The 25,812-nt window shown below is 52.6% G+C and overlaps 11 protein-coding genes and 1 non-coding gene across 12 annotated transcripts; 5 read left to right on the top strand and 7 right to left on the bottom strand.

The window, feature by feature from the left end:
- Positions 1-235: 235 nt before the first annotated feature.
- Positions 236-2,007, top strand: BO85DRAFT_440027 (sulfite oxidase; the record flags this gene model as incomplete). The annotated part of the gene is made up of 2 exons (XM_025658747.1): positions 236-459; positions 531-2,007. The coding sequence occupies 2 exons, from the start codon at positions 236-238 to the stop codon at positions 2,005-2,007; spliced, it is 1,701 nt and encodes a 566-aa protein (XP_025513648.1).
- A 536-nt stretch (positions 2,008-2,543) lies between these two features.
- Positions 2,544-3,729, bottom strand: BO85DRAFT_424413 (uncharacterized protein; the record flags this gene model as incomplete). The annotated part of the gene is made up of 4 exons (XM_025658042.1): positions 2,544-2,972; positions 3,039-3,165; positions 3,240-3,585; positions 3,669-3,729. The coding sequence occupies 4 exons, from the start codon at positions 3,727-3,729 to the stop codon at positions 2,580-2,582; spliced, it is 927 nt and encodes a 308-aa protein (XP_025513647.1). The 3' UTR covers positions 2,544-2,579.
- A 1,051-nt stretch (positions 3,730-4,780) lies between these two features.
- On the bottom strand, positions 4,781-6,782 carry ergS. The gene has a single exon (XM_025660494.1). The coding sequence runs from the start codon at positions 6,377-6,379 to the stop codon at positions 4,946-4,948; it is 1,434 nt and encodes a 477-aa protein (XP_025513646.1). The 5' UTR covers positions 6,380-6,782; the 3' UTR covers positions 4,781-4,945.
- A 661-nt stretch (positions 6,783-7,443) lies between these two features.
- BO85DRAFT_450989 (uncharacterized protein) lies at positions 7,444-8,337 on the top strand. The gene has a single exon (XM_025660493.1). The coding sequence runs from the start codon at positions 7,578-7,580 to the stop codon at positions 8,106-8,108; it is 531 nt and encodes a 176-aa protein (XP_025513645.1). The 5' UTR covers positions 7,444-7,577; the 3' UTR covers positions 8,109-8,337.
- A 319-nt stretch (positions 8,338-8,656) lies between these two features.
- Positions 8,657-10,802, top strand: BO85DRAFT_65265 (uncharacterized protein). The gene has a single exon (XM_025665563.1). The coding sequence runs from the start codon at positions 8,712-8,714 to the stop codon at positions 10,617-10,619; it is 1,908 nt and encodes a 635-aa protein (XP_025513644.1). The 5' UTR covers positions 8,657-8,711; the 3' UTR covers positions 10,620-10,802.
- Positions 10,803-13,638, bottom strand: BO85DRAFT_65275 (uncharacterized protein). Its single transcript, XM_025665564.1, has 2 exons — positions 12,066-13,638; positions 10,803-12,013 (listed from the first exon to the last, which is right to left on the bottom strand). Exons 1-2 carry the CDS (start codon positions 13,465-13,467, stop codon positions 10,986-10,988), a joined length of 2,430 nt encoding a protein of 809 aa, XP_025513643.1. The 5' UTR covers positions 13,468-13,638; the 3' UTR covers positions 10,803-10,985.
- A 74-nt stretch (positions 13,639-13,712) lies between these two features.
- BO85DRAFT_65263 (glutamate decarboxylase) lies at positions 13,713-15,950 on the bottom strand. Its single transcript, XM_025665562.1, has 4 exons — positions 15,421-15,950; positions 15,344-15,371; positions 14,128-15,296; positions 13,713-14,072 (listed from the first exon to the last, which is right to left on the bottom strand). Exons 1-4 carry the CDS (start codon positions 15,645-15,647, stop codon positions 13,958-13,960), a joined length of 1,539 nt encoding a protein of 512 aa, XP_025513642.1. The 5' UTR covers positions 15,648-15,950; the 3' UTR covers positions 13,713-13,957.
- A 1,126-nt stretch (positions 15,951-17,076) lies between these two features.
- Positions 17,077-18,551, bottom strand: BO85DRAFT_65252 (uncharacterized protein). Its single transcript, XM_025665561.1, has one exon. It carries the CDS (start codon positions 18,378-18,380, stop codon positions 17,373-17,375), a length of 1,008 nt encoding a protein of 335 aa, XP_025513641.1. The 5' UTR covers positions 18,381-18,551; the 3' UTR covers positions 17,077-17,372.
- Position 18,552: 1 nt separating this feature from the next.
- Positions 18,553-19,585, bottom strand: BO85DRAFT_65251 (uncharacterized protein). The gene is made up of 3 exons (XM_025665560.1): positions 19,338-19,585; positions 19,151-19,259; positions 18,553-19,055 (listed from the first exon to the last, which is right to left on the bottom strand). Exons 2-3 carry the CDS (start codon positions 19,243-19,245, stop codon positions 18,599-18,601), a joined length of 552 nt encoding a protein of 183 aa, XP_025513640.1. The 5' UTR covers positions 19,246-19,259; positions 19,338-19,585; the 3' UTR covers positions 18,553-18,598.
- A 386-nt stretch (positions 19,586-19,971) lies between these two features.
- On the top strand, positions 19,972-20,655 carry BO85DRAFT_460822 (uncharacterized protein; the record flags this gene model as incomplete). The annotated part of the gene is made up of 4 exons (XM_025661740.1): positions 19,972-20,068; positions 20,143-20,271; positions 20,406-20,548; positions 20,584-20,655. 4 exons carry the CDS (start codon positions 19,972-19,974, stop codon positions 20,653-20,655), a joined length of 441 nt encoding a protein of 146 aa, XP_025513639.1.
- Positions 20,656-21,339: 684 nt separating this feature from the next.
- Positions 21,340-21,411, bottom strand: BO85DRAFT_t180. The gene has a single exon. It is a non-coding gene; the product is annotated as a tRNA-Arg (tRNA).
- Positions 21,412-23,812: 2,401 nt separating this feature from the next.
- Positions 23,813-24,541, top strand: BO85DRAFT_375672 (uncharacterized protein; the record flags this gene model as incomplete). Its single annotated transcript, XM_025656182.1, has 2 exons — positions 23,813-24,149; positions 24,255-24,541. 2 exons carry the CDS (start codon positions 23,813-23,815, stop codon positions 24,539-24,541), a joined length of 624 nt encoding a protein of 207 aa, XP_025513638.1.
- Between the last annotated feature and the right edge of the window lie 1,271 nt (positions 24,542-25,812).

Genomic DNA, 25,812 nt, shown 5'->3' with positions numbered 1-25,812 from the left:
ATTCCCCCCACCTCCTTCTCCTCTTTTCGAATCTGCTGCTTCCGGCGTATTCCTCCCATACACTACTACTACTACTACAACTACTATTTTCTGTTCTTGGTATACTTCATCAAGCATATAAAACACCCATCACCACCCATCCACATCAACCTACTCACACATCACAAACATCCTACATTAATAGAACAATAAAGGACTGATCTGGGAAAAGGTCATGTCCACCCAAACCAGCACCATGACGACCCTAACCGCCCAAATGGACACAACCAACCGACCCGACGAATGGAAGATCGAGCAAGGCATGGCAGGTCACAAACTGCCTATTCTCGATCAATCGGGTCTGGACACCGTGCACATCTACCCGCCGAAGCCGACGCAGCGGTATAAAGATGAGGAGGCGATTGAGGCAGTCGGAGATCGAAATGAGTTGTTTAAGAGGGAGAAGGAGGGGTGGAAAGGGTATTTATCTCTCCCTCTACCACATCCCTTTATTCATAATGTTTTATGCTAACGTTGCATGATTGGTATAGATACGTGGAATGGGAAAACTACCCCGACAAAAAAGCCAAAGCGCACCGCATCCTCACCTCCCAAACCTTCGACCCCTGTCCGGATTACATGTTCGGTCCCATCCCCGACACCAACCCCGTCCTGACCGGCGAGGATTTCAAGCAATGGCACGCTGCGCTGGGCGGGGAACTTGCCTCCGTGGCGGATGATAGCTGGCGCACTGTGCTCCGGGAGAAACATCCGGATATGCTGCATCTGCTCCAGTTTCCGTATAACGGGGAGCCGCCGAAGCGGCTGGTGACGTCTAAGGTGGTCACGCCGAATCCGCTACACTTTGTGCGCAATCACGGAGGCATTCCCCTGATCGAGAAGGATAAGTGGAGTCTCCAGCTGGATGGACTGGTCAAGCATCCGAAGAATTATACACTGGAGGATCTGCAGGATGAGACGCGGTTCCCGCGGATGGAGAAACTCGTGACGATGCAGTGTTCGGGGACGCGGCGGATCGAGCAGATTGCGCTGTATGGGGGCCAGGGCGATGAAGTGCCGCAGGCGCCGTGGGCGGAAGGGGCGATTGGGACGGCGCGGTACGTGGGGATTAGTTTGAAGAAGGTGATTAAGGATTGCGGGGGGTTGATTGCGCCCGCGAAGCATCTGGAGTTGTATGGCGCGGAGACGTACATCAAGGATCTGGAGGCGATGAATTACGTGGTGAGTGTGCCGTGGTCGAAGGTCAAGGCGAATGAGGTGATCCTTGCGTGGGAGATGAATGGGGAGCCGTTGCCCAAGATCCATGGGTATCCGTTGCGGGTGGTGGTACTGGGGTATATCGGAGCGCGCAGCGTCAAGTGGCTGTATCGGATCAAGGCGATTGAGAATCCATCCCGGGCACCCGTGCAAAGCAGGGAGTATCTCTACTTCAACCAGCAGGTCGGGAAATATAACCAGCGTCCCACGGATGGGATCCAGATCCAGGAAATGCCGGTCAGTTCGGCGATTATGTCACCCTGGACGAAGCAGGTGATTGTCCATGAAGGGAAGATCCGGTGCAAGGGGTGGGCGTATTCCGGGGGTGGACGGTGGCCGGAGCGGGTGGAGTTGTCGGCGGATGGAGGGTTCAGTTGGTATGCGGTGCCGCAGGAGAAGTTGTCGAAGAAGGGGAGGTGGACGTGGCGGACGTGGGAGATGGAGTTGCCGTGTGATGTGGAGGGTTGGATTGAGATTGTCTGTCGGTGTTGGGATAATTCGTTGAATACCCAGCCGTTGAATGTGCGGGCTGCGTGGAATTGGGGTCTGCATGTGACGTCCTCGGCGCATCGCATTAGTGTGTATAGTGTCAACAAGAGGCATGAGACCACGAGGAGGAAGATTGAGAAGATGGAGCATTTGGGCATTCCTCTTGCCCCGTTGACGTTTTATCAGCCTGTGCCGGGGCAAACACAGGATGAGTATGAGGAGTTTTGGAAGACACATGATCCCAGGGATGCGGATGATTAGATGGGAATAATGTGGATCGGGGGTTGGGGGTAAATCAGATTGATTAATAGTGAGCGAGTAATAATGCTATTCATTGTCTGCAACCTCGTGGAGTATCATCAATAACCCGACTACCACCAGCAAGCTTTTGACTTCACCCCTACTTTCTTGGTGGTACCATTCACAGTCAGTGCTTGGCAGGTGAAGAGTGTCCCATAATCACCGTAGTGAATACTCAGAGGAGTACACTGGTTGTGGAGACATTTGGAATTGGGGAAAAAGCTTCAGGTCGTCGATTGCTAAGTAGGCCCATACTTTACTGTTTTCGTTAGTTGGGGGTAGGAGAATCAAATTGACTTAGGGCCGGGGCATACGCGTCTTGGGGTGAGGTAGCTTTGACAGGAATTTAATGTTGCGAAGGGGCTCAGAGTTTAGTTTCATTAAGTTTTTACTTGGCCTAAATTTGCCTCAAATGGAATTCCTTTAATGACTGGCCTAACCACCGTGATAACTCCACTATACCTTAAGAATCCAAGCAAAGCATTGAATGATCAAATGGGGTATTCACAGCCCATGATAGGTTGCAACGTGCATCATGAATCCTCCGCCGTGGAGGTAGATTTTAACAAGAAACATTGCATGGCGCTAACCTTTGAAGTTCCACTCAGGAGGTATCGAAACAGTCTTGTCAGCGCCCGCATAGCCTCTAGCCAATCATCCTTCTGGCAAGGATTATACCCTCTCGTAAATTCCAGTTCGAAGGATTCGTTGCCCGATAATCCTTTCGAATGCACCCTGCTGATTTCATCAGTAGGGAAATGCCCACGGGCGATGTAAATATGAGGGCCATAAAAGCCAACCACGAAGACCTCCTGATCCTGCAGCCCCTGATTATGCTTGTGAATGGTAAAAGTTTTTGCCAGCTGGCCAAGCATGACACTGAGAACTTCCCCAACGAACCCTTCCCAGGTCTGTCCCTCGAACCACTGTAGCTTGTTAGCCAAGAGACACCGGAGGAAAAGAAAAAAGAAAAATGGTAGAAATATACGCACCCCGGTATAAGAGATGATCGGCAGTGAATTGTCACGGGGACCAACTGTCACCTGACCCACCGGCCTGCTGGCATACATTTGACGCCCTATTACATACTTGGATGATGATGATATCAAATTAGGGGACCTGTTACTCGATGTCAGTAATTTTTCAATATTTGCCCCATTGAATATCTGACACGGAAGGAGCAAAAGTCTCACCGAATCTCGAGACCCTGCGTCTGTTCGGGTTTCATGACTCTTTTGAGCTTCCTATGGACCATCTGCATCAAAATCCGTAGTATGAAGCCCTGTGAGGAAACGAAATAGCGATGGGACTCTCGCCCCGCCACCTTCCAGTTCATCCGGGGCAGCGTAATCTCCCCTTTGGATGTTATAGGGCCAATGGAGCTAGATGATTTGGGGGTAAGAGCAATCTGGTAAGCAAAAAACTGCTCGAACAGGAAGCGAAATTCATGATCCTCGTCGGGCCAGTCGAACAAGTGAGTCCCCCGGGCAATGTTGGCTTGGTCATAGACCCATGGAAGAAGAATTTCTACGTCCTTCTCTATATTAGAATAAATTAGGAGCTGTTGGTCTGTAGCTGTTGTTTGGGGTGGGGGGAGCTGCAAATACCTTCCCGATCCTTACTAACCACACGGGGAATCAGCTGGTCGAGATCAACGACTCGGGTCTGGACGGTGGCGGACATGGTGCTGGGAGTTGAGATTATGTTATCGAGTAGATAAATAGTAGCGTTCCAGTAATGAATTTGATGAGGTCGATTTCTAGGTGAGTTGAGAAATCAAATTTCATGTTGTTAATTGATCATGTAAAGAGACTTGGGCTGGGAAATGGTTGAAGTATTCACCATAACTAGGCACTTCACCAAACCCTTTGCTGCCTACGGGAGTTACCTACGACCTGATCTTTACCTCCGTGTTGCATGAGACCCCGAGTACATGGTCAGGGTCGTTCCGGCTGATACCTCTCCTAGGATCAGAATAGCCGTAACCTTATTTGGACAAATACTGTCGGCGATAGGCCAAACCAGGCCTTTGACAGGTGACTGTGTGCAGATTTACAACATAGCCACTGCTTATCTGGTTGACGCATGTATGCGCTCTCTGTCGATACTAATAAGATATGCAGCCCTACAGATTAGTAAGAGACTCTCCAAGAGTCAAGCGGATTGGTATGGACACTGTTTAACACAGCGCTCGGCTGAGTGTCATTGGGCATCATGGAAAATATTTTCATACCCATTTTGACGTAACATGCTATTTTATATCAATAACTAGCAAGGAACATTCAAAAGTTCGGGAAGTCACGTACAGAATATTGACGAACCAGTTGACATGCTGTTCTCCGAACAGTGGCTGTGGCCCAAAAACAATGCATTGCTCTGCTGAATGATGATTCTTATTCTTGACAATACAGATCATGCCGTCGAGTCGAGCACGGGCAGCAAATGAAGCTTTTGTAGAGCTGTCAACTGGACGACTGACAATGACTTGGCTATGGCGTAAGCCTCATGACGAGAGATGGCTCACCGGCTTTTGTATTTAGGAACATTATCCTCAGTATACTGCATGCTTAGCACCCTTATTCCACCACGCCTAATTTGCATGAGCATTCTTCATGCTGCTTTCCCACTAACTACTCAATCCATTGATATGACTTCGAGAACAGATCTATGTTGGAATATCCCATATTAAGTAGTATGTAGCAGGGCGTCTAGTAGCAATGCTTCGTATTCGTAACCAGAAGACAAATCATATGCTCAATTAAACTCATATGCTACTAAAATACTATGAAAACCCCCATTTACCAGACCATATCATACACACATCCAAATATACACCAAAGAAGACAAAATAACCCTAAAGCATACTTACTTACACCCTCTTCCCTTTTAGTAGAACTTCCTACCCCCAAACCACCCTCCTAATCCTCACATTCGCAACATGCGTCACCGCCACGACCCCCAGTCCACCTCCCGCCCCCGTCAACACCAAATACAACCTTTCCTCCAAACCCTCCTCCGTCCTCCACTTATCATAATACGCTTTCTTCCCCTGAATGGACGGCAACCGCTTAAACGCAAACCGATACGCCCCTCTCGCCAAATGCTCCAACGGGCCCCTCAGCCCCCTGACCTCACCCAACTCCTCTAATGGCTCAAAGCCCACACTCAAATACCCCACCCCGGCATGCCGACACAGCGCCATCGCAGCAAACATCAACAGATCTGTCAGCCCCTTGGGAGCCGTCGGTAGCGCAACGCACGGATCGATATGGTATCCATTGTTAGCGCCGCAGTAGCGCAGGCCTGCGAAAGCTAGCGGCACACCGTTTTTATCCTTGGCATAGATGTAGGTCATGAGGGAGGGGAGGAGAGTCGATGAGAAGGGGGAAGTGTATTCTGTTATGAAGGCTTGGGGAGTGGATGAGGTGTTGCGGGTGGTGCGCCAGGTTGTGTATATCTCTTGGAGGTCTTTTTCTAATGTGGGATTGCTGCCGGGAATGTATATGTCGAGGGTTATCCCGCCTTTATTTGGGTTGAGGAGTTGTTTGTTTTGTAAAATGAGACGCTTTCCGGTTGTTTCGTTGAGGAGGGCGTTGGTGGTGGGGTTGAGGACGCGTGAGGTCCCGAAGTGGAGCATTGTCCAGTTGTTTTTTGTAGTGGTCTGGGTTTGACTTTGGCTTTGGGCGTAGTGTGTGAGACGTGGGCTGGCGCCGAGGAAGGCCATGCCGAGGAGGTGGGATTTGCGGTAGGTTTTGAATTCGGAGAGGAGAGATGGGATGTTCTCTTCCGAGCTGATGGGGTCGCCGGCAACTATGGCTGTTTGGTGTACGACTTTGAAGCAGAGCGCGGCGGTGTGCGTGGTGTTGAGGAAGACAGTGTAGCTTGGGTCGAGCAGGGACATGTGCGAGACTTGGCTGTATTTGGCGGCTAAGTGGGTGATGGTGGTGAGGGTGGTGAGGTTGGTGCAGGGTCCGCCGAGGGTGATGATGCGGTTGGAAGGGAGGGGTGGGAGAGATGAGGATGATGATGAGGGTTTGTGGAGTGAGTCATGGCTGGTGCGGCTGGAGGGGATGCTTTTGATGTCGGAGGTGGAGGCTGATGGGGAGGTGGTGAGGGTGCTGGTGCTGGTGCTGTTGATGCTGAGGTTGCAGTTGATGGTGGATGAGGGCTGAGGAGCCAGAGGATGGTGCACAGGCGCCCAGTGAGCGATGGGACAGTCGAGTCGGGCGTGTAGGAGACGCTCGTACAGCGTCTGTCCGATGGTGTCGGCCAGCAGCACCTTGCGGTTGGACTGCTGGGGTTTCTTCTGTTTGCGGGTGGTGGAAGAGGTCATGTTGGAGTGTTCATATGAAGTATGTATGATTGATATGGTGCAGTAGAGGTTTTCAGATACATATACAGATAGAAAAAGTAGAAACAGAAGAGAGCAAGCAGAAGAAGTGCAATTGTACTCAGGACATATAGGAGAAATCGGACAAAGAGGAGACCCTCTAGGCTGCCGTCAGCACAGCCATTGGGCGCAGCGTGTGAGCGAGACGCTGAACTGCCCGAAGCTATTGATCGGCGCGAAACCCTGCCTGTGGGGGCCAGGGACAGTAATCACACGGGAATCGCCGTTATGAGGAAGCCTAATGGCTCGTACTTAAGAAGATTGGTTTCATCGTGTGGGAATCGCCGTTGACGACAATGGACTCAGAATAATTTGTACCAACCTTCCGTCTGCTATCACCGACTTCCCTTAATATCCCGTCTCTGTTAATTACAGCATCGTGACGAACTGTCGACCCCTAGAATATGGCTGCCTGGTGTGCTGCATATTTGTTTCGTATGGACCTTATTTGTGCCATCCAGGGTACAGCCATTGTGGGGCGACAGGTGTATTTGGGGGCCGTGATTGGTCTGGCGGGCGGTTCCAAAAGCTTAGGGGTCTCGCCTTGCGGACCAGAGGCTTGTTGGTCAGCCCTATATGCAGCTCGGAATCCGCGGGTTGCGAGGCATCTGTAAATCGTTGTGGTGGCTGAGTGTCACAAATTGTGAGTAAGAATGGGCATTACTAGATAATTATGAGTAAAATTTAGTGTATTACTACAAGCATTAGCTACACTTTACTGCCTGTGCACAGTAAGCTCGCCCTACGCCTATCCCGATATCCTACTAGTCTTACGACTATTGCCTAGTAGCTCGGCTTAGCACAGCTAATACCTATTTAGCTACCTAACATAATATTTTGTCACTCTGAATCTTCACCAGTTTCTTGCCAGTTTCATCCTTCATAACATGATGTCCTAAAAATGGCCCGATCAATCGCATCTCCACACACTCATCTCGGAACGATCTCGGAATCATTCCATCGGAACCACGTGATAGCAGCAAAAAGTGGCAATTTTTTCACGGAACAAAATGAGTCAAAAAAAGCAATTCTCAATTATTTAATTCAATCTTTGCAAGTCAGCTAGTCGGTCGTTAGTGTACCCGATCATAACCGATATCATTCCATTATCTTCATCATGCATCGACTGCGTCTCCCCACCATGCCCAAAACATGCATCCGTCCACAGCTGCAAACCCGCCTAATCAACACCCCCTCACAACCCAAGCCAACCCCCGCACGCTCCCACCAGAAACCTCAGCAAGATGACTTGCGCATTCTCCCCGCGACACCCAGTGATAGCCCCGCTATCGCAGATGTCTTCCTGCATGCTTTTTCCGACCCGTTCAGTCGACGCATGTTTCCCATCACCGAGGATGTGCGCAGTTTCTGGGTAGACCAGTTCAAGCACGAGATAGAAGAGTCGCGGGCTGCTTCTACTCCCAGCATCGCGTTCTTGAAAGTTACTGCGGGTGAAGAGGGAACGGTAGCTGCGTTTGCCAAATGGTGGTATCCTGTCCCAGAGGGGATGACCTCAGATGGTGAGAAAAATCAAACCAAGACTGTTTGGCCCCCAAGCTCGGATGCCGATCTCTGTGAGCGATTCTTTGGTTTGATGAACAGCGAGAAGAAGAGGGTCATGGGGGGGAGAAAGGAGGGGTATTTCTGTGAGTTGTCCTTTTTCTTATTGTAGTATGACCTGCATCATGCTAATCGCTCAGACCTCGACATGCTGGGCACTCTCCCCCAGTTCAACGGCCGGGGCATCGGATCGAGGTTACTGCGTTGGGGACTGGACCGGGCAGATGAGAAAGGCGTGCCGACTTTCTTGGCCTCCACGCCTGCGGGACGGCCCCTGTATGAGAAGTATGGGTTCGAGGCGGTGGAAGAGTACGAGGTGATTCCGGGATATTTCCAGGCGTCGATGGTGCGGGAAGCAAAGTTTTTATAAATATGATGTGTATAAACACCTGTGTATAATAGAATAGAACTGACCCACTGAATATACGTATACTATCTCAGCGGTGAACAATTTATCCCCCAGGACGCAATCTGCAGCTGCTAACTAGCAGGCCACGTAACCCCAAAAATAGGGCCAACCACGGATGATCGGCTCAGCCCTACAGGGCGGGCCCCACCCCATTTCCCAGGCCCAATCCGGCCAAATAGCCCATCCCCCATCCCCCCCCAACCCCTTCCCCCTTCTTCTCTTCCCTCTTCTCTTCTCTCCTCTCTTCTTCCCTCCTCACCCCATGTCCCTCCCCCATGGTGGTCCAATTCCCACCTCACCACCACCATGTCATCTCCTCCCATCCCCAAGCTCCTCCGCGAGTCGAGCGACCTCACCATCATCTCCGCCTCAACCCCCAGCACAACCACCTCCACTACCACCATCATTCCGACAAATCATGTAACCTACACCCGCGCCCACCGGAAACCATCCACCAAGCTCACCACCCTCCTCAATCCTTTCCGCCAATGCACCTCCCGACAAAAACAAAAATCAAGACGAAAACACAACTACAACTTCCAATTATCTCACCAACCTCTCTTCCGCAACTCTCTCCTCGCGGGTGTCGGCTTCCTCGAACTCGCCAACGCAGCCGACTTCGCCGCCAATGTGTGGAACCAGATCCCCGTCCCGAAATACGCGATGGTCTTCATGGCCATTGGTGGACCAATCGCCCTGCTTATTACCCTAGTGGCAGCGAGGGACTTCTACCTCAGCTACACGAACGTGCAGCTCCTCCTGAAAGAGCGGCGGTATCTGCGCGAGCTACTCGACTCTATTACCACGACCACCACCACAACAACAAACACAACAACACAAAATACAATCACAACCACAAACCCAAACACAACCACTCACACACAAGCGGAGCTATTACTAAGAAGCAGACTCAGCGTCAACTTCCGCGAACTCGGCACCGAAATCGTCGACCGGATCCTCATGGACGCGTTAATGGGATTCGGCGCGCTTCTCGTCGGCACCGGAACCATTATGGCGATCTTCGGCGCGAATCATCACGTCTACGTCGCCAGCAACCTGCTCAGCGGATACATCGGCAATGGATTAGCCGCAGTGTTTGGACTGGTTAATGCAATCTGGTCGGGGTATTTGGTGGGTAGGTTCCAGATTTGTTGGAGAAGTTGCCAGAACATCACCAGCACATCCACATCTACAGTGCCAACAAGGGACGGTAATGGTAATAATAATAATAACAATAATCCTCCAAATCCGGGAGACGAAGAAGCAGAAGATATCGGCTTCGAAGAAGTTCGAATGTACCACCACCCACTGAAACTCCGCTTCCGCAGTTTGCAATTCCATGCCCTCGTCAACGGGATCAATGGCCTTGTAGCCGGCGCGGCGAGCATGGTTACCGCTACAATGTGGTATGGGTATGTCGTGTTGGTGCCGTGTATTGTGAGTTTGATTGCGTGTAATTGGTTTTGGAGGGTTAGAGTGGGGTATGATCGACCGTTGTTGTCGTCGAGTACTACGTCTGCTTCGTTGTTGTTGTTGTCGTCGTCGTCTACTGCGGAGAGGCGCGCTGGTACAGCTACCCCTACTACCACTACCAATGGAGGTGGAGGAAATGGCAATGATAAATCCGACCTCCTCCTCGACCTCAGCAGCGCAACACATCTCCACCGCATGCTTGCATCATCCACCAAAGACAGTGGGATACAACTCCCCCGCCACATCCTCAACCGCACAAACCCCTCATCCGTCATGTCCTTCCTCACCCGGAATGGCATGTTCGAGGGCTTCTGTGTCTGGATCGATCATGATAAATCCCTAGAAAGAGGCGTGGAGGATTTACTTGATCTTGACTCTATTATAACATCCACATCTGCTTCTTCTTCCCCCGGAGGGAAGAATAACGCTAACAACAACAACAACAATAACGAAAAACCAACCGAGGAAAAAAATAATAATGCTGTTGATGAAGAAGAAAAAGAAGAAGAAGAAGTGGAACTCTCCCTCACAGCGGACGACTTCCTCACCCTAGCCCGACACGACACCGACATCCTCCTCCGGAAAATGAACGAGTATCTGGATGAGAATGTAGTCCGGGCTGTGGCGTATCGGGAGAGGTTTCTGTTGGAGGTGTTGGGGGTGGTTGTTTATTTGGAGTCGATTCCGAAGGATGTGGATGAGGTGGAGAGGAAGAGGAGGTGGTGGTTTGGGTGTTTATAATAAATAACCTTGTTGATTGTTGATTTGGGGGGATGAGTAGGATAATAGTGTAGTAGTTAGTACCTGGTGTATTATGTGAGATCATGGATTGTGCTGGTCACAGATGGTGTGGTGTGGTGTGTGTGCATGCTTGCATGCATTGACTTTGTTGGTTTGTTTGTTTGTTCTTCTTCGCTATGGGTATGTATGCTGTATATGCTGGCATAGAATAGATTAAATATTGGTTGGTGTGGAATGGATGGGGATTGGATGGATGGATGGGTTGGATAATGTACTACTAATACTAATAATGCAATCATGTCATCATGATCATATCATTCTTTGATATGTATGCTCTATCGTAACTTTGTGTATGTAGCTGGGACATCACTCTACATATACAGGCGCCTTCACCAGTACATTCATCGGTCCTTTTCCTCTCACTTCTGCCGTCACAAATGACGCAAATCGGATACGTCCCGGTCCACGCTCGCGCTCCTCTCGAGTCTCCCCGGTTGGTGCGGACGGTCCTGGACGCCGTCCCATCAACGAGCTGAACACCGACCGCATGCGTTGCTCCCGCTGCGGCGGGCCAGGGTCGCCTCCCTCTGTCTCGTCTGGGCCCTCTGCCCGCTCCTGCTCGGCGGAGCCACCAGACTCGGTCCGCACATGGGTCAGTGGCGGTAGCCCCGTCTCGACCTTCATGGTACCCTCCTGGACGACTGTGCCTGGGAGGATGTACTCGACGCAAATGTCGCGCGACTCCAGCGGGATCTTCTCGGCAATGCCCACGGCGTTCTCCACGATCATGCGCGCCCCGTTGTCCAGCCCCGGTGGCGGCGGGTCGTGCAAGTATGCTACCAGCGTCGCTACCAGGCTGTTGATCAGTCGGTCGATGAGCTGGGCCCGGTACTCGTCCGCCTGCGGACCCTGCAGGTTCGTGAGTCCGTCCAGTGTGGTGCGCCGCCAGTTGGAGATGCGCGCGATCGCGTTCTCCTTGTCTTCTTCTGTAGACGGCTGCGCTTGCTGTCGTCGCAGGTTCATCTCGATGCTTTTCAGCTGTCGGCTGAAGGTGGGCTCCAAGGCTGGGTGGAAGTAGCGCTCGAACAGTTCCTCGACTAACCACCGGCTCACCACCGCCCGGCCGATCGCGGTCATTTCTTTGGTGCCCGTGGTGTGTGCGTCGTCATTGACGAACCCGTTCAGCCAGGAGGGCAGTGTCGCCCAGTCCTTGCGAATGGAAAAGGCTAGATCTTTGATCGCACCGTCCAGTCGACCGAACCGATTGGCATACTCGTTGTCGTCCAGCACGGTGCGGGACACGGCCATACGTTGGTGTGCTACGGTATTCTGAAGGTGCTGTACCTGCGCTTCCTTTTCGAAGTAGTAACGCTTAACCTTGGAGTATTTGGCCTCTGCATTTCATTAGCGATGGTACCATCCAGAGCGGTGGCAACAGCTACTTACGAAGCTCATCATGCTTCTGGACCAAAGCCCGCACATCTATCTCGGCATCCTCACGATCACGTCGGCTCTCACGCGAACTGGGCGTGTTCCGGCCCTGCTCTGGCGTCGACGCAGTGTTGTTCCGGAAGCCAGCTTCCGGATAAGGGGAATGCCCAGGGACAGGAGACTGTCCTGGGGGCGCGGATGGACGGTCGGGCATGCCACTGGCAACCGTGTCTGGATGAACGGGGAGTGGGCGTAATGGTGAAGGGGGCCCAAGGGATTGGCGGGAAGAAGGTCGAGGGCCGACCGTGGGGTCCAGTTGGGGCGGTGTTGGGGCCAAGTCAGCGGGCTGTCGGGACGGCTCCACCGGTGACGGGCGAGTCAGATGTTCCAGCAGGCCGCTGTCGGTATTGGAGCGTTGGACGGAAGGATGCGGTGAACGAGGAGGTCGGGTGTCGAGCGTCGGCGTCGGACCTGTGTTCTGCGGCATGGGTGATCGACTCGCTGGCTGCTGTTGTGCTTGAGGGTGGTTCCGCGGAGGCTGAACCGGGGATTCTGCAGGAGTATGGGACGGCGTCGGGGTTTGTGATTGGGGCTGAGGCTGAGGTGCCTGACCCTGAATTGACGCCGGCTGTTGCTGCTGCTGCGGTTGTTGTTGCGGCGGTTGTTGTTGCGGCGGTTGTTGTTGCGGCGGTTGTTGGGGTCGACGGGCTTGAGGAACCTTGGGCCACGGGGCGTCTAATTCATGCTCTCTCGACCAAGAGGTTCCCGGGCGGCGTTCGGACGTAGTGTCTATGGACAACGGTCGCTGTTGTTTGGAGGATCGACCCGTGGAGATTTTCTTGACCGACCGGCTGCGCTGCAGAATTCCGGACTGGTCGCGCGCGGCTGCAGACGAGTGAAGCGAGAAGAGACTGCGACGGGATTTGCGAGGTTCTGGCTCGACGGGTTGTAGTGGCTCGGGTGGCAGCGGCCACGACTGAGTGAGAGGGTCAGCATCGAGGATGGGTGCAGGGGACGCTGGCCGTACCGGAGTGTTGTCGTTACTGTTGTTGCCTCGCGGGCTGGTATGACGCTGGCTTTTGGAACGACGCAGGGGATGGGTGGAAAATTCCTGGGTATTATTATCGTGTTGATAGAGTTGCGGAGAGGCACCGGGCGTGGTGGAGGTGGAAGTAGAAGCGATGGTGTTGGTGGTGTTGACAGCAGTGGAAGAAGGCGGGGAGGTGGTGGTGTTGGTGTTGTTGGTGGAGGATGAAGTGACAGGCAATGGAGGGAGTCGCTCGCGGGAGGTGGAGACGGAGAAACGACGGTCGAGATCGTCGTCGGGGTAGACGCCAGGGGCAGCGGGCAGATGCTCGACAGATCGGAATGCAGACGCGGCAGCAGACGGCTTGTGCTTACGGCGAAAGAGGGGCATGGAGAAGGGTGAGGGAGAGAGGATTGATGGGAGTGAGAGAAGGGGAGGGGGAAGAAAGGAAGGGGGATAAAAAGATAAAAAAGTAAGACGGAGAGAAGAGAAGGAAGAAAAGGAAGAGGAAGAGGAAGAGGGGAGAGAGAGACAGTCCAATGCAGGATGAGATGGGATTCAATAAAGAAAGTGAGCCATTGGGTCCGGGCGGCCCCAAGGCGGGCTAAATTGCACAGCCCATTGGACTCGAGGCCAAACAACTACTTGATAGTACAAGGCTGGTGCTGACGGTCGCCTTTTAGCTGCAGTCCAAAGCCTCGCCTCCACGTTTCACCTTTACTAGTAAGTAGCATGGGTGATCCAACTATCAGCACTGTGAATGTCTCAATTCTTTCGCATTCAATGTATCGGAGATGTCTAGCATCATTGTATCCGTGTTATGTCCATGCTCATATACAGTCCTTGTCCACCATCCTCCACTGTCATCTAACAGTCTACTCTAACACACACCGTGGGTCTTGCCATGCTTGCCCTGCAAGGAATGGGTCTCGTTCTTGTAGTGAGGGTGCACATGCTTGGACTTGTGCGAGTTGGTCGAGTGCACCCGGACATGACTACTTCCGTTAGCAATTACTCGGATCGACACCATTCTCACCAAGGATAACTTACTGAGTGTATCGCTCCAACATCGCCTTGTCCATGTCGCTGAGCGTCTTCAAGGCCAGCTTAACGTCCGCCAGCAGCGCATCGCACCGGTTCTTGCTGAAGTCCTCACGCACCACCACCCGCATCAGCTTCAGCGAGTTGCTGTTGGGCGCCATCGTGTAAGCCGGCACGATCCACCCGCGCTCACGCAGCTGGTGCGCCAGCGCAAACTCGTCAAACTGCTCCGAGTCGCGGTCCGCCGGCAGCCGGAACGCCACCAGCGGCAGGCCCTTGCCGCCGCGCTCGCTCATGATCACAAAGCCCAGCTGCTCCAGCTGCTCGGCTAAGTAGTCGGCAGTGCGCGTGATGTTCGTCATGATCGACCGGTAGCCCCGCTTGCCCAGTCGGATCATCTGGTAGTACTGTCCAATGACCTGCGACGCGCCCTTGGAGAAGTTCAGCGTGAAGCTGGCCTGCTCGGCTCCCAGGTAGTTGATGTTGAAGATCAGCTCCTTGGGCAGGTACTCGGGCGAGCGCCAGACAACCCAGCCAACACCGGGGTACACCAGACCGTACTTGTGACCAGACACGTTGATGGACACAACCTTGGACAGACGGAAGTCCCACTCCAGGTTGGGGGCAACGAAAGGAGCGACGAAACCACCACTGGCGGCATCGACGTGGATGGGGCAGTCAATGCCCCGCTCGACGAGGAGGTCGTTGATGGCCTTGACATCCTCGTACTCACCGGTGTAGGTGGTGCCCAGAATGGCGCAGATACCAATGGTGTTCTCGTCCACCAGATCCACGGCCTGCTTGGGGTCAATCACGTAGCGATCCTCCGTGCAGTAGACGTAGCGCTCCTCAACGTCGAAGTAGCGGGCGGCCTTCTCCCAGCACACCTGGACGGCACTGTTCATGACAATGTTGGGCTTGGAGGCATCCTTGCCCTCCGCCTTGCGCTTGTTCTGCCACCGTCTCTTCATGGCCAAGGTGCCCAGCATGATGGCCTCGGAGGATCCGATGGTAGAGGTACCCATGGGGTGTTCGTCATCACTGTCGGTGGGAGCGTTGAACAGACGGGCAATCATGTTCACACAGCGGTTCTGGATCTCGGCGGACTGGGGATATTCCTCGTAGTCGATGAAATTCTTGCTGAAGGACTCCGTCATGAGCTTCTCAACTTCCTCTTCCTACTCAAATTAGCATTGTCCTGATACCCTAGGAACAAAACACATACCATGTAGGTCGTCACGAAACTCGCAAGGCTGTGAAGGGATTAGCTTCTTGTCCTGTCTTGCTATCGACCGAACCTACTTGAGCATGGGGTTTCCATCCAGACTGAGCTCATCCTTGATCATACGGTAGGCCACCTCGCGAGGCATCTCCCGCTCCGGCATCTCCGTCGAGGGCAACTGCTCCGTAGCGAAACGAGTGCCGTAGACGCTGGAGTAGAAGGCATCGTCCTCAAGCTGGATGGAGTCGACCCGTTCAGCGGTCTTCTCGACATTACTGTCGCGCTTAACCTGGGCAAGATGGACCATTGTGCCGAATCAAATGTGTAAATGTGAATGAAGAGGAAGAAGAGAAAAAAAGCGATGCTAGGAAACAGCGACAGGAAAGGGGGGAGCGCCGTGATGTAAATAAGAGAAAGGAGGGGCGCAACAGCAGGCTCCCACGATCAGCCAACGGCCGTCAATCCAGTTAGCTCATTGAAACTGTCCCCCCTGCTCCCTGTTCTGGCCTGCCGTAACATCCGTCAGCTCACACAACACGGGAGGAGGGAACAGCCACTCGTTGGCTGTTGTCCTCAGCCCCGAGAAGTGGCAGCCACTCATGGAGCCCCTTTCCTGTAGCTCAGACACAGTCCTAGAATCCTAGACTAGTGCTGGAGACGCCCATTGCCAGTGACGGAGGGACGAAGGAGTGGAGATCGAGGTTTGGGACCCCTCCCTCGTGTGATCGGATGGGCGAATCATCAGACAGTGACCAGGGACACGGCGCTAAAGCTTAAGGAAAGCTTGGCCTGGATCGGTCGGCAACCGGTGGGAATTGTCTCAGCCACGATGGGAATGGAGTCAGGATGGAGACTGATTCACCCAAAAGTCCGAAAGAGGGGAAGACGAGGACGAAAGGGAGGCGCGAATTCCCTCATCGTGGGGCGGCAAGTGGAGGGGCTGACGGAGGGATCGGCCAAGGTAAGTGATAGCAAGTGATATCATCGCTGACTAGCCGATCGAAGTATCCCCTTTCTTGGAAGGCCTTGGAAGGGATCATCAGAATTTCATCAGAATAGAAAAGCAAAGAGATAGCGGCTGTGGTGGGGAGAAAACAAACTTGCCCAGCAAATAGTGGCGAGTTTGAAGGGAAGCTATTGATGGAAGCTGTTAAAAGAGGTGGAAGCAGTGGAAGAAGTGGAAGAGATCCATAGTGACGGGGAATTCTTTTCCTGGTGGTCCCAACTAACCCCAAAGAGATTCGGGTTTGTCCCTCGTAATAATTAATTAAAATCCGATAACCACTGCCGACATCCTCGTCGCTGCAAATGGCGGTGAATTGCCGTGATGTGTTGTCCTTTTTGGCAACTATCCACTCTTTGGAATAGCTTCGCCAAGTGCCCAGGTTGGCAGCTCCCAGCCATCACCCAGCACTTACTATACGTCTACACTGCTCACTAATAAAAAGATGAAGAAGTATCCCGGTCTCCTCCGGAATCACCACATCAAAAACAATAATCAAAATCATCATATTTCCCCTCCATTACCATTAAGCCAATTACATACACTTCGTCCCAGTCTCGGCCCATGCAGCCAGCCCAGATGAACATGAACATCAACATGAACGTGAACGTGAACATAAACCATACGTCCGTCCGAAATACAAAATAGCGCTTTGCAGCATCCCAGTCAGAAAGCCCAGCCCAATCAAGCAATCATTCAAGCAATCCTATCCCTGGTGGTATCCTGTCCTGGCCATTCATATCGTACACCCGCCATCCATCATCATACTAAGGCGTTATGTTATCTCTGGTATCTTTCTGCCTAGCCTTGATTTTTTTTTTTTTTTTTTTTCTTTTTCTTTTCCCTTATTCCATATTTTTATTGGGTTTTTTTGTTTTGCTTTTTTAATATCCATCACTCCATGCAATCATCCATGTTGGGGTATCAGCAATATGGGCTCCTGGGCCGGCAACCGCTCGCCAAAGGAGCCAAAAGTTCATTCCGGAGAACACCTCCGGCAGGAAAAGCACAGAGAAACAAGGCAGAGCTCTAGTTCTTCTCGCCCTTGATCTTGCGCTTGAGCCAGGCGAAAAGTCCGCTCTTGCGCTTCTCGGCCTTGCTGCTTTCCGACTTCGCAGTCTCCTGGGGCTTGGCGGCCTCGCCCTTGGCCGTATCCTTGGCCTGCTCAACGCTCGTCTTGCCTTCCTCAGCCTTGGGGGCAGCGGCGCCCGCTTGCTGGGTCTCTTGTCCGGCTTGAGCGGCTTCGGGCTTAGCAGCAGCAGCAGAGGTGCCTTCCGCCTGAGGCTCCGACTTGACCTCCTCGGCCTTCTGGGCAGCAGCGCCTTCCTCTTTCTGACTAGCCGAAACTCCCTGGGTGGCTGAGGTCTCGGTCTTCTGGGCCTCCTGGGGCTTCGTTTCCTTGATCGTAGAGGGAACAGCGCTGAGGCGCTTGGAAGTCTCTGGTGCCTTGGTCGCCTGCTCCTTGTCTTCCGCAACCTTCAGGGGCTGTTCAGCCTCAGTGGCCGTGGGTGCAGCAGTGGTGTCCTCCACAGTCTTATCCGCTGCTTTGCTGTCACGTCCAGAGGGTCTGATGATGGTGCTGGGAACAACCGCAATAGGCTCGCTGTCTGCGGCTGCGGTCGGGGCCTTGGTGGCCGTCGCTGGCTCCGGCTGTGTCACCTCGGTCGTCTGCTTGGCGCTGCCAGTACTCTCAGGCACTTCAGAGGGAGCGATGGCTGCAGCAGTCTCGGGCTTGGTAGAAGCTTCCACTGGGGCGACAGCGGTCGTGTCAGCGGCCGCGCTGGACGGAGCTTCGGTAACCTTGGCCGGGACGGCGTCGGTAGTCTGAGGTACTGTCGTGGTGGACGCAGCTCCAGCATCCTTGTCCGTCGTGGCAAGTCCGGCAACTTCCAAGTCCTTCGACGCCTTATCAGCGGAGCCAGCACCAAGTCCCGGGACAACCTGTGGCTGCACGATGGTGCCAGTAGGAGCCGGAACAGTGTCTGCGGCTGCTGCCTTCTCGGTGGCAATGACGGGTTCATCTTCCACCTTGGGCATCTTGTGGGGCTTGTGGTCATCCTCCTTGGTGGTGATGCTGCTCTCGTAGGGGCGCTTCACGTGGGCATCGGCGGTCTCGGGCTCGAGGGTGCTGGTTCTCACAGGCAGGGTTGTGGTATCCGCATTGGAAGCTTCAAGGGTGGAGGTGGAAGGTAGGACAGCTGGTGATGAACGTTGTCAGCAAACTATCAGCCCTGCGCAAATGCGCACCCATTGGGTTACTTACTCGTGCCCTCCTCCACTGTCTCCGCCTGAGCAGTCTTCGTCTGCTGCGCAGCGTCCTCTACGATGCCATCGTTTATCTTGGGGAACGCGGTATTGACTGCGTTTGAGGCCTCCTCCGTGAAGTTGACCGGAGGGGCAGGCGCGGGGACCGGGGCGGCGGTGTCAGTAACGGTGGCCACGGGTGCCGCAGTCACTGCAGGAGCTGTCTCGGCAGCGACGGCTTCGCTCTCACTCTTGGCGACAGTCTCAGGGATGGTGGTCTCGGGTGCTGAAGTCACACCAGTGTCGGCACCAGCAGCGACGGCTTCAACTTCGCTTTCGTCCTTGGTAACTGTCTCGGGGACGACAGCCTCAGGCGCAGTGGTGTCAGTGACGCCTGCCTCGGCAGCGACAGCTTCGAGCTCACTGTCGCTCTTGGCAACTGTTTCCTCAACCTCGTTGGCTGGTACACTGTTCCAGAGAGAAAAATGTCAGTGTCATTGTGCGAAACAAGATTGCGATGACGAAACAACAGCACAATGCGGGTGCGATTGAGTTCTACTCACACATTGTTGGGGGCATCAGCTGCTTTCTTCGCGGCAGCGGCAGCACCGCCGCTCTTCTTGCCCTTGTTCTTGTTCTTTCCTCCTTTCTTAGGCATTGTGATGGATTATCCTGTGCAGTAACAATTATGTTAGTTACACTGGCGATGACGACAACGATTCAATGCAGCAGTGGGTGGACAAAACCTACAGTCTGTGCGAACGGAATGGACACGAATCGTGGATGCGAAACGTCGAGGTCGTGCGATTCCGAGAATGGGGATTAAGAACCAACGGCAGATGAAGTGGGAAGTTAGGGGCGGGCTGGTCTGGTATGTTGCCCTGTGGCCCTTTCCGATTGCCTAAATCGATTCGGGGAACGTTAATCCGTGGAGGGCCCGGTCAAGGTGCAATTAATTTGCGGGTAACACTGAACCACCGGCGCTTGGATTGGTTTCGAGCTGCACGCGACCAGTGCAATTTCAATGTAGGTAGACCCGTAGCGCGTGTTGTAGTTGAGCTGTGCGCCAGACACACAGGAACAATCTGTGAATGAATGCTTGTGGGAGCGGGGGAATCCAAACGAGGGCGAAAGTCACGCCGCGGTCACATGGGGTCGTGTCGAAGGGGAACAACAGGGTAAGATTGGAAGGGGCACAGTGCACGCGGATCCAAATATGGGTTGAATTGCGCGTGGATGAGGGTTGCAGATGTTTATTACCTGCAGGCGCTTTTCCATGGGCTCGGCTTGACACTCCCTACAAATCCTTCTTCATCTCCTTTCAACAACACCCTGCTCTCAGTCATGACTACAAAAGAGACAACAATCACGTTGGCCAGCCATGATGGCAGTTGCTATTCTGCACCAGACCGAACCCAGCTTATGCGCTGCTTGCGGCTTCTACAGGAATGGCAGGAATGGCAATTACGAAGCGATTGAGTGTCAAGCAAGCAGTATGGCAGCTGGAGCTGGCGCACATCCCCCTGATTCCGGCGAGTCGGAACTGTACCTGCAGCTTGGGGCTTAACAAGCCATGTTAAGCGGACTAATTCCCAAGCTTGCAGACGATCCCATCCCGCCCCGGCGGGACCTGAGTTTATCCGAGGCGAGCCGTCCGCACAAGGCAAGGTCTCACTTGACCGGAGTTACTACATACGTAGTACAATGCCTTTATGCATTCATTGCATTGGCTTATATAGCCAATTAATGAGAAGTCGAACTTGCAGGATATCTATTGACCACTAACCAAACTATCAGGATACTAATCAAACCACAAAGTTGAGTCTGCTGCTACACGATACAGCTTACAATCAACCATCCTATTATTACTGCAGGTACTTTGTAGAAGCAGAAGGTACGGTGACACCCGCGCCCGTGTTCGATCGGTCGATTGCATCATGAGGCATGCCGTCGGGTCCAGGGTCGGCCAAACCCGGACAGGGAATGAAAGGTTTAGGAACCGTTTCCGGTCGACATGCCAGCCGTCGTCGTGTCCTTAACCAATTCAGTAGTAGAAGCCAAGACCTAGCCATCACGCTTGAACTGACCCCGTAAAGACTGCTAATATGTTGAGTATAGCTTTAGCTTTCTACACAGTCCAACATAGGTAACTATCACGTGTCTCAATTCAATATGACACAACCCACCGCACAGAAACGTCTAGTATATATTAAGTAGCTCGAGCTGAGACGGCCGCCCAAACCGGCCGCGCAAGGTGGCCACTACTTTAGTTAGTATATCCCTTACCGATGACAAGTGGCCAAATCGTCAACTTCTTTCCTCTGCGCCCCAAACTATCGGGGGACGACGTATGTAACATGTATACATGCCCGAAGAAGTAAGTTTACGGGCGAACTTGACGGAAGAATCATGTCTGGGGCAGGGAGGCAAAACCCGGGGTGAGTGCGCTGCCATGATGACATCATGGAAGGGAGGGCGTAAGTTAGTTAGTTAGTTGAGGGTGGTTGTTGCAATGCCACGCCGAGCGTGTGTGGTGACGGCCCAACAACGTGCCAGGTTTGGGGTGAACCCCTTGCGTCTCACAACAATCTTTTGAGTTTCAGTTTCGTTGTTGGGTTATGCTGTATGATTCCATATTCTGCGTGCCTGACGATGGCAGAAAGGCAAAAAAAAAAAATATAGATATATCAACTGGGTAGGCACTTGGGCATACCCTGGATGACATAAGGGAAAAAAGCGGGAAAAAAAAGAATGACCTACGCAGGACTCGAACCTGCAATCTCTTGATCCGTAGTCAAGCGCCTTACCATTGGGCCAGCAGGCCTATTTGATGAAAGATGGTTGTAAGAATTTGCTACATGAGCCAAAGATAACCGTTCTGGTCACCGGAAGTACCGTGCCGAGTGGGGGCGACTCCGAACCACCTTCAGCGGGGCAGTCGGAATCCACGATTATGCCAGCGATATCATTCGCGCAATCACTTATCGTCCATGGGTGGTTCTTTATCTCATTAGTCAAACCGTTTGCTACTGTGTTCGTACTAGTTACTTGTCTGAGATGAGAACCTTCTGTCCCAGTGGCACCGCACCGTTCTCGGTTCCGGCGACTGACGTGGGATAGTTACTACCAAGTCATCTGGTGCCCTCCCCAGCCTATCTACATCCGACAGCAAACAGAACAGAAAGAAGCATCCAGATTCCAGCCTCCATGAGGGAACGAATGATGAATGATGCCGGGGGAATCGCAGGGTTACATCCCGATCGCTACGGTGGGAGAGACAAGATGCAGCTTGACTCGAGTCGGTCGGTGGTGGCACGTAGATCGGACCGTCTTGGCTGTGTTTCTGGAATCGTTCGGTGCAGCAAGACCACGACAGCAAGAGACAGACGACAGATACCTTGCTTGATCTTTTGCCATTGCCACACACGCACTTACTCACACACCATCATGCAAGTCCTGCCGGCTGGGCGATAGTACACCGTGATATACACCTGTCTTCTGCAGCAATCTTACGAAGCCCAGCCCAGTCCGTCGGCTGGCCGGCCAGCCCTGCAACATGTTGGGGGAAAGTGTAAGCTTAACCTGAGAGTGGTGGGAAAAGAGAACCCAGAGTTTTTTACTAGTACTACTACCTACCACCCTCTGACTTTCTTCGGCCGGAGATGCGTAACTTCCCGACCACTCGTAATGCGGAAATTGGTCTGGGAGGTTGGCGCATCCAAAACCATGGTTTAGATAGGACTGTTTTGGGCTTAGGTAGTACCTTGTTCTGGCGATTGCAACCCGACGGTGAACCTCCTCCGATGGACGTTTGATTGGAAGGTGAGTAACCAAGAAGAGGGCCACACCGAAGGAGGGGGGCAAGTTTACGGTTCAGAATCAAGGGGTTAGTCAGCTCTAGGCTAACTGGGAAAGGCAGAATCGGGACTCGGCACTCCATGGCCGGGTTTGCAGAAGCGCCGCGGAAAAGAATGAGAGTGAGGGAAATATTTCGTTAGGGAAATTGCTTAACGAAAAATGTCATGTTTGGGTTGAGTCCCGCTTGAAGGAGGGGAGGAGGGAGGGGGGAACAAGTTGACTGGTGATGATGACGATGAAGACTTTCTTTGCCATCCTGTCAGTCATTTTCTTTGTATTTCTACTCTTATAAGTTATTTTAATATTATCCCTCAAAGCATGGAATTTTATGATCTAGCATATTCCTTCGTCGAGTGACATAAAACCCCCAAGACTTATAATAATTAACTCAACTACTGCACAAGCTGCTACACTCCGAGTCTCATTCCCCATTCTGTCTTTCCGGCTAAGAACAATCAGGCTAAGCTTGGGAAATTCACGCACAACCCTCCCTCCTTCGCTCAAACCCCCCCGGTGGATCCTCCACGTTCGGCGTTTGTTTCTCGTTCACGCCTCGGATTTGGCCGCAGGTAATCGCGGCTTACCCAGTTACCGGCTCTCTTCCTCTTACCCTCCCAGTCCCAGAGCCGTGGGGTTAGGTTACCTTGGCCTTTGCAGAGCAAAAGTAAGGTCAAGCGAGCCATGATAAGTCACCAGCCGGTAAGTCAATGGCCGCCCCAGTGCATTCTGGGAATGGTTTACTCCGTTTATTCCGTTGGATGGAGCCCCGTCGTGGTGGTATGGAACTAACGGCATGGTGCCTCGCACCGCTCGTTCCAATCAGATCCCTTCCACTTCGAACTACGAGTAATTAATTCCCCATCGCATTGTATCATAGGTATGGACGCTGATTCCGATTACTCCTCCCAGTTAGTCGTGCTGTCTCTCTAACTATCTGGGACTGCTGCTCCATTAGTTCCTTGACATAATCCCCATCATATCTCTCTCTCTTTCCTTAGTTACCCTTTAGTCTAGCCCTTCCTTCCTCTCTCTCGTCTCTCCTCTCTCTTACTTACTTCACTATCTACTCTCCCCTCTTCTTTCGTTCTTCCTTTCTTCTACTCTCCCCTCTTCTCCCCCTCAACCCCCCTCTCCTCTCCACCCCACACTTGGTCTAGGCAAACGATGATACGAGGGTTTCTGGACCTACTCGATTGTCGTCTGTGCTTGCACACCCTCCCTCGCGTCCATTCCCTCCCCGGGAAAGGTATGCAACATTGAGGTCTTGAGTCGACGGTTGAACGCATAACCCCTCATATCACAACGATCTTCCACACATATCGACAGCATACACCACCATATCGCCTGGCTTTTCCACTCCGGTCAACATGAGTTTCCGAGAAAAGGTGCGGAGGGTGTTCCGCCGGTCCAGCAGTGGGTCCTCGTCCAAGGGCAAGGGCAATGGAATTAAGATCGAATACTACAAACGCGGTGAAATCCCTCGGTCCAAGTTCAAGGGCCCTTTCGACAAGGAACATCAACGGAAACTTGCAGCATGGTCGTTTGGGGACGCCCAAGCGGAACGTCCGCGTACCCCCGATCTCAGCCTCTCCCCCTGTGCGTCCATACCGGATTTCCTGAGAGCGCGGTACGAAGAAGACGCCGCCGACGACCTCGCCCCCGATCAGATTCGAACAGCACCACCCGAAGTAGATGTGACAGTTGGTATGTGGGATACTTCCTCTCGTCGGCCCTTTTGGATGTTGTCCAGCCTTGGACCTATCATAAAATATGCCATGTGTAACGATCAGCCATCTGACCAATCACCAGATTCCCCTTCGGTTCACCATGACGAATACGCCTGCGGCCGACAAGGAGAGAGTGGCTCATCGTCATCCACAGCCGTGGAGCCTGAAAGCTACAGCGAGTCCCTGATGACTCTGTTTGCCGACTTCGACCGGGTTGACTCGATCGCCCAGCTGAAAGAAACCATCCGCTACACTTCCCCGGCTGTACGAGCGATTTCGCCGCCCCCCTTGTCGCCCAAGGGGTGTTACATGCCATTCTCACCGGAGGAGCTGACACGGGCGTTGAACGCCGTGCAGATCTGCTCATAGTACCTTTTTTTAATTCGCTCCGACTTCCGGCAAGATCTTCGCTTCCCCCCATCACGTGATGCCAACTCAATAGGGATACCGACCCTATCGACAATGGTCCCTTTCTTTTCTATTTCCGGCTCCGCCATCCATTTCCACCTTTCTCCTTTTAACATCTACTATGCGACACAGGTGTGAGCATCTTACCTTCTTCGAATTCTTCACCAGTCGCGGTTCGCAGAAGGCGGCACTGAATACCCGGTCGTGTTCAAGGCTGCCATTTTCCGTCGGCTGACGCAGTCTACATATGCAAATCCGGCGTGAGGGGCGTCTGGGATTTATTGCATCTGCCCTGGACGGAGTCGGTCCTTTCCACGCATGAAACGAGCAATGTTCGAAAAGCGTCTGTTTTGTGCTTGAGTGCTTCGTGCATTGCGTTTAAGCGTATACCCATCCAACTGAGTTGCTTGGTTTTCCCAACCCGTCATGTGTGCTGGTGCCTCAGTGGGTGCCTACTACTAGCACCGAGGATTCACCCACCGGCCACTGACCCGACTTGTACTTAATGTACCTTTCTAACTGTAAGGTAACACAATGAAGAAATAATAATAAAAAGACCCGTCAAATAGTGTAGTGTTCGGAATAAGTAGATTATTAGTAGTGAGTAGTGAGCCATTTCGCCTCACTCCCAGAATCACTCCCAGAAAAGCAATAAAGTAATAAGCAATAGTAATCAAGAAAAAGCACCCCCATAAATCAAGCCACTATCGACAATAAGCCTCGTCAATCATCCCCTCCTAGTCCGCGCCACACGCGCATCACCAACGCCAAAGCCAATCCTGGAGTAAGTAGTGTCAATCAGTCAGGGTTCACTCAATCAGGGACAAAAGCAATGATTTCACCTCCGCCAAGACATTCCAGACTGCGATCATCGGTCGGATACTTCAGCCAACTTTGAATTTTGAATTTTGACTTTTGACTTTCTTTTTTTTTAGGAGTAAGGTTTTCTTTTCTTTCTTACTACGGAGTAATTTGACCGGTTTGATCGACGGTGCCGCAAAGCACTAGTTTGATTTGATCTGTAAATAGTGTGTTTGGCCTTGGGACTTGGGACATGGGACTTGGGAGTTTGGAGGGGCTGTCTGTGTTTGTTCGGGTCCGGTCGGGACGGTCGGGTTGGGGGGGTTGCTTTGCTTTACTTTGCTTTGCTTCTTGTTATGTTTCTTCTTTTACTAACCTGTAGGTGTAGCTTTTACTTATCTTGGTTATTGTTTTTTTTTTTTTTTTTTTTT

The sequence above is a fragment of the Aspergillus piperis genome, assembly GCF_003184755.1.
Source record: "Aspergillus piperis CBS 112811 unplaced genomic scaffold BO85scaffold_14, whole genome shotgun sequence".
Lineage (NCBI taxonomy): Eukaryota > Fungi > Ascomycota > Eurotiomycetes > Eurotiales > Aspergillaceae > Aspergillus > Aspergillus piperis.
The sequence above is the reverse complement of the archived record's forward strand: the minus strand, read 5'-3'. Positions and strand labels throughout refer to the sequence as shown.

Coding starts and splice junctions, on each gene's coding strand:
- ergS (XM_025660494.1), bottom strand. CDS start 6,379: ATGACCTCTTCCACCACCCGCAAACAGAAGAAACCCCAGCAGTCCAAC.
- BO85DRAFT_450989 (XM_025660493.1), top strand. CDS start 7,578: ATGCCCAAAACATGCATCCGTCCACAGCTGCAAACCCGCCTAATCAAC.
- BO85DRAFT_65265 (XM_025665563.1), top strand. CDS start 8,712: ATGTCATCTCCTCCCATCCCCAAGCTCCTCCGCGAGTCGAGCGACCTC.
- BO85DRAFT_65275 (XM_025665564.1), bottom strand. CDS start 13,467: ATGCCCCTCTTTCGCCGTAAGCACAAGCCGTCTGCTGCCGCGTCTGCA. Junction 12,014..12,065: donor CCAGAAGCATGATGAGCTTC/GTAAGTAGCTGT, acceptor AATGAAATGCAG/AGGCCAAATACTCCAAGGTT.
- BO85DRAFT_65263 (XM_025665562.1), bottom strand. CDS start 15,647: ATGGTCCATCTTGCCCAGGTTAAGCGCGACAGTAATGTCGAGAAGACC. Junction 15,372..15,420: donor GATGGAAACCCCATGCTCAA/GTAGGTTCGGTC, acceptor ATCCCTTCACAG/CCTTGCGAGTTTCGTGACGA. Junction 15,297..15,343: donor GTTTCGTGACGACCTACATG/GTATGTGTTTTG, acceptor TAATTTGAGTAG/GAAGAGGAAGTTGAGAAGCT.
- BO85DRAFT_65252 (XM_025665561.1), bottom strand. CDS start 18,380: ATGCCCAAGGTGGAAGATGAACCCGTCATTGCCACCGAGAAGGCAGCA.
- BO85DRAFT_65251 (XM_025665560.1), bottom strand. CDS start 19,245: ATGCCTAAGAAAGGAGGAAAGAACAAGAACAAGGGCAAGAAGAGCGGC. Junction 19,056..19,150: donor GCTGATGCCCCCAACAATGT/GTGAGTAGAACT, acceptor TCTCTGGAACAG/TGTACCAGCCAACGAGGTTG.